Source organism: Prunus avium, chromosome 1 (assembly GCF_965620075.1).
Source record: "Prunus avium chromosome 1, drPruAviu1.hap1.1, whole genome shotgun sequence".
Lineage (NCBI taxonomy): Eukaryota > Viridiplantae > Streptophyta > Magnoliopsida > Rosales > Rosaceae > Prunus > Prunus avium.
In genome coordinates, this window is record NC_142284.1 from 38,123,452 (window position 1) to 38,129,176 (window position 5,725).

General features: G+C 35.8%; 1 protein-coding gene and 1 pseudogene across 1 annotated transcript; one reads left to right on the plus strand and one right to left on the minus strand.

Moving 5' to 3' along the window:
- Positions 1-1,196: 1,196 nt before the first annotated feature.
- Positions 1,197-2,603, plus strand: LOC148297782 (uncharacterized). The gene is made up of 6 exons (XM_088253834.1): positions 1,197-1,256; positions 1,424-1,470; positions 1,675-1,761; positions 1,857-1,907; positions 2,028-2,142; positions 2,235-2,603. The coding sequence occupies exons 1-6, from the start codon at positions 1,223-1,225 to the stop codon at positions 2,399-2,401; spliced, it is 501 nt and encodes a 166-aa protein (XP_088109960.1). The 5' UTR covers positions 1,197-1,222; the 3' UTR covers positions 2,402-2,603.
- A 126-nt stretch (positions 2,604-2,729) lies between these two features.
- Positions 2,730-4,251, minus strand: LOC110772690 (stemmadenine O-acetyltransferase pseudogene; annotated as a pseudogene).
- Between the last annotated feature and the right edge of the window lie 1,474 nt (positions 4,252-5,725).

Genomic DNA, 5,725 nt, shown 5'->3' on the forward strand with positions numbered 1-5,725 from the left:
GAATTGAATTAACTTTCTGAAATTTTTGTGGTGCAAATTTAGGTAGGCCCATCACAAACATTTATTAATCTGCCTTCTGAAATTATTGCTGTAGAAATTATACAAGGACATGGAGAATAAAATCGAAAATGCAGTGAAGCTAGGCCACATTTCAGAAGGAGTACGATCAAAACATAAAGGCTTTTCTCAGTGGGATAAATATAAATCGCGACGTGTCCATGACACCATTCTTCAAGTATGATAGTTTACCATAAAACTGCAAGTCAGGGTCACTGATATTTAACTGGTGTTTGATCAAAAAAATTTCTTTTCTTAGATAGCAATTGATGGGAGAGACCCCAATGCAGCTGATGTTGAAGGGTGTGGGTTGCCAACTTTGGTGTATTTGGCTCGAGAGAAGAGACCCAGTATCACCATAACTTCAAAGCCGGTGCTATGAATGCTCTGGTAATTTTACTTTATTTGGTAACACATTTTTTTTTACTAGTTGAAGTATTCAGAAAACAGAGTCTTTCAGCTGGAAGGTAAAGATGGTTGCTTCAATATAAGATCATTCAAATAAAAAATCTGATTTAACACTGTATAAAATATGTAGAAACCTATTTACTCTCTGTTTGTTTGCTTCCATTTAATTTAGTATTTGTTTTTGTGTGATATATTTCCCTTAATGGTAAAGCTACAAGTAAACCATCCATTACACGACATAATGCAATGGACTTATTCCAAAACATAAGTTTATTGTTTTGATTAAGTGTTTTACTGCTCATATTCAAGTAATTTTTAAACTCTAAATCCCTAATTGATGATAATGCCTAATATTTTTAGTTAGTTGAAATTTTTATAATGAGTTATTGGATGAATGTTGATGATTTTGTTTGTGGATAACGATTTATTGGATTGGATGAATATTTATGATTTTGTGTGTGGATAATGATTTGTTGGATTAGGTGACTATATATGATTATTTGATTTGTTGGCATATAAGATTTATGATTTTTTGATTAAATTTTGTGATAGACTTTTTTTTAAAACTTAATAATCTGTTTATCCATGACGTGTCAGAAAAATCTAACCAGTTTTGCCTTTGGTTGGGATTCTTAGGGGATGGGAGATCTTTTTTGGTTGGCTTTTTCTCAGATGAGAGCTTCACTGTTGAAGCTTGATCTGGCTTTCTTGCGGCCATTAATTTCGTTTGTGGGAAGATCTGGCTTTGCTGTTGAGGATGAAATTGGGGCCGTTGATTTCCGTTTGGGACGGTGTGTTGCAAATTGGACCGCCCTTTTGGTCTTTTCCTAATTGATTTGCCTGTGGCCTTCGTGTCACCTCAATCAAAATCAATTTTCTTCATCTTTTCTTACTCTCTCTACTTTAAATGCTTCAATTTTCTTCTTTATTAATTTGATTTTGGTTCAACAATTTGCAGATCCCTTTGAACATGGAGAGGTTTTTGTTCTCGATGATGGTGGAGAGGTATTTCGCTTTGGACTTCTTTCCCTCTTTATATATATATATATATATATATATATATACACACACACACACACATACATACATACACACATACATACATACATACATACTTAACCAGTGCCAACACAACATCTTGCCCCTGAAATACTATCTTAATGGTTTATGCTGTTGCTGAACCTGAGTCTAAACTTTTAATCGTAATAGGTTGATTTAGACCGTAGCAACTATGAACGATTCCCAGATGTGACTCTTACTAGGGACAACAACATTACCACTGGGAAGATATATCAGGTGTGTGTGCTTATATTTTCCTAACATCTATCCCCTTCATGAAATGTTGATATTTTCTTTTAATGGGTTGACTCATTTTTATTTTTTGAAATCAGTCTGTGCTGGATAAGGAGGGGATAGGCGATTACCTTGGAAAGACTATTCAGGTGATAATACAAAATTACAAATGTTAATGAATTCATAACTTTATTATTTTAATTTTTTTTTCTCTCTCACTTGCATAGAGTACTGATGGCTGGCTTCCTGCCATGTTTGACTCGATTTAGGTTGTTCCACACATCAATTCCATTAAGACCTGGATTGAATCAGTTTCTCTCATTCCTGTTGATGGAAAAGAGTGCCCTGCAGATGTTTATGTTATAGAGTTGGGTGGGACTGTGGGTAAGCGATAGTTAAAACATAGATACGTTATATGACTCATTGTTCTCTTTCTGTGTTTATATGCAAGAGCTAACTATTTTCTTTATTGTTAGGTGACAGTGAATCCATGCCATTCATTGAGGCTTTGCCCCAATTGTCTTTTTCAGTTGGTAAGGTTGTGGTATATGGCTGTTTTTTGAGGAACTATGAGATCATTTCTTCGCCCACATGCTTGATTCGGATTTTTTATTATGTTTTTATGCTGTGTGGTCAAAATTAGATCATTCAATTACTGCTGTTGGAATATGAAGTGAGATCTGATTAGGATATGTTTACATTGTTGTAACTTAAACTTGCTAAACAAAGCATGATGCAACTATTTGGATCTCCATGTCTATATAAATAGTACCATTTTCTCTACATATTTGAACGACTTTGTACACATTTCACGAAGTTTTAAAACCCGCAGCATCGCGCGGGCTCCTTTGCTAGTGATTCTTATTATAATACACGCTGTAGAATTTGTGAATCACAGCTAAAGTGATCATGGAAGTGCAACCCATTGTTTTAGACTTTGTACATACTAATATTCAAAGTGTAGGCCTTAATTGAGAAAAGCTCGAAGATTAAAACTTGAAATTATAATTTTGTTACACATAACACAAACATATTAGTTAGATCGATAGGGAAATTTGTAACACAAACATATAGTTACACACAAGGAAATTTATTTCCTTAGCTTAGCAGCACCCGACCGGTTGGGGCAACGTAGGAGAGTAACTCGCTATCACATTCAAACTTAGCCATGACTTCCTCCTCCAAACTAACATATGCCTCAATTCCACCACCCTCTTTGGTGTCCATGAAAAGCACAAGGTTCTTGTAGGTGAGTGCGGGTGAGCCGACCCACGTAGGCCTTCCCCAACCAAAATCATTGTCATAAAGAGGAAATCTACAATAGCTACTAAAGCTAAGTAACGTACCCATCTCTCCTCTCTTAAAACTATCAGCCTGTTTCGTCATCAAACCCAAGTGCTCATCACCTTGCTTTTGTAATTTCTTCACGTACTCATTGTCTATCTTGCCTATTGCTTCTCGTACCACCGGGATCACCACGCTGTGACCACATTCTTCATTGCCACCACCACTTCGTAGTGGAGCTGTCATGCTAAAACGAAAAAGATTCCCAAATGAACTTTGAGGCAATGGTGGATCAAATCTCGGACGCAAGTTCACAGCATGGACTACCCTATACAACTTATTCATGGTACAATCCTTTGTAGCCACCACAAACCGACTCCATACAAAAGTGGATAAGGTTTCAACACGTGTTAGGCGTTTTTTCAAGTGCATATTGTGTTCATATCTTGCTCGGAGGTTCTCTATTTGAGAGGCATCAAACACGAACCGCTTTGTTATCCTGTCCTTTGTGATGCCAACGCCGCCATCATATGCAATATTAAACTCCTTTGGTGGGAAGAGGGTGGATGAAATAAACTCCGGAGGGTTTATGTTGGCTTTGTCTCCACGAGCGAGAGCTGCCCAAATTTTGCCGAACATGAAATATGACAACCCATCAGCAATCTTATGAGAAATGCATTGACCAATTGCAAAGCCTCCACATTGAAATATGTTGAGCTGGACCCCTAAGGGGAATGAATTGGTAATATCATCAAGTTCGAAGGGCATGAACTTGTTGAGCTCACCAGGGATAGGGTTATTGAGAACATCAGAGAGTGTGCAATCCAGTACTCGAGCTTCGAAGAAAGGGATGCCCTCGTCGTTGCAATGTATGAACTGGTTGTGCTCGATGCGTCCGGCTAGAGGGTAGAAAAGGGTTAAGACCTCGGATAATGAGTTCTTGAGGTGGTTGGATATTTCAGTGATGTTGAATTGTGTCTTGGCTTTGTGCTCATAGAAGAGGAGCAAAGGGTTGTAGACTTGGGGAGCTATTTGATCAAGAAAGGAGAATTGGTAGTGGCGTAGATGATCAGGGGTTGGAGAAGATGGTTTGATAATTTCCTTGGAGATCACTTCAACTTCAACCTTCATTAATCTTCCCATATCCTAATTAATCAACTCGATAGCGTTAATTAGTAAGAGAAAGGTTGTGTTTGATTAATGTTGATGGTGTGGTTATATATATATACATAAAGAGTGAGAGATAGATGAGAATTCGAATTCAAATTCTTGATTATGTGATTCTGTTCATACTCTGAGTGTAGGTCGACCAGAAAACAAAAAGTTGTTCAACTCTTGTTTGATTGTGCATATTAATTTGCGGTGATATGGGATGAAAGAATGATCACAAGTTAGACTTGGAATTTTTCTCATCGATTAATTTGTACATATTATATTAAAATTTCAACTTCGTGATGCATGCATAGTAGCTTTCCACTTGGTGATCATATTCATATTTACAAAATAAAAAAGTGGAAGCTGGATGAGCAGAACCTTCTTGTCACTTATATAGATTTCCTTTCTTAGGACTTTTAGATTATGATTTAGATTGGCTACCTAATATGATTTAGATCAAATTTCAACTTTAACATATAATTCACATTTACTCGGAAATCACATTGACTTTTGTAGACTTACCGATCATTCTTAATTATGCATCCATTTCCAAACAGACCATTCTAATTTATTTTTATTTTATTTAAGAAAGTTTTTTTTTTTTTTTTTAAAGGGAGTGTAAGTGGACAAAAGGGAAGTGGAAAAATCAGTACCCTTTAAATATCATATGTTCAAATCCTCAAAGAGAGAGGTTTCACATAAATTGGACAATTAAGAGTGTAAATGTATTGCAAAGAACCCACTAGTGTATTGGTTTGGAGTATTTATTCCCTCAGGCAAGATCCTGGGTTTGAGTCCTAGTATTCGTGTAGTGTGTGTGAGAGTTTAGTATATTACCGCTCCTCTCCATATGAAAGGGGTCCTTTATAAAAATATAAAAAAAAGTATATGTATTGAAATATAGATATGAGACCTGTTTTTCCTTTTTGAGGAGAAGATAAGAGGAAATCTTTTCTTGTATTTCTTATAGGAAAAGATTTCCTCCACGAGTCATGGTTGAGAATGATTAATTTGACAATTCTTGGCTAATTATTATGCCCAAGATTTCCTCCAAATGCGAAGATCAAATTTCAACTTTAACATATACTTCACGTTTTAACAAGTGGTATTGAACCTAATTAATTCGAAAATCAGGTCCCATCGCATTGATCAATTTTATTTTTTTGCTTTTGGCAAGAATTTGATTGCATTTCAAAACCTAATTAAAGTTAAAACGTGTAGAGAATATCACGTTCTTGCTGGAAATGATCACAGAACTAGTGATGACTTTTGTAGATTTTTTGTCCGGCCACTCATCAGAAACTTGGAAATCAGAGTCACTTGGAAATCACATTGACGTTTTTAGACTTTCACGGTGTAATTTGAGGCTTAAAGATTATTCTAATAAGCATGCATATGCATCCATTTCCAAATAGATCTTTCTATTTTATTTTTATTTTATTTAAGAAAGATCATGTGCGCTTATTATCATGGGAGCTTCACTAATATACCCAAAATAGGAGTTGAAATTATAAAAAAAACCTCACAT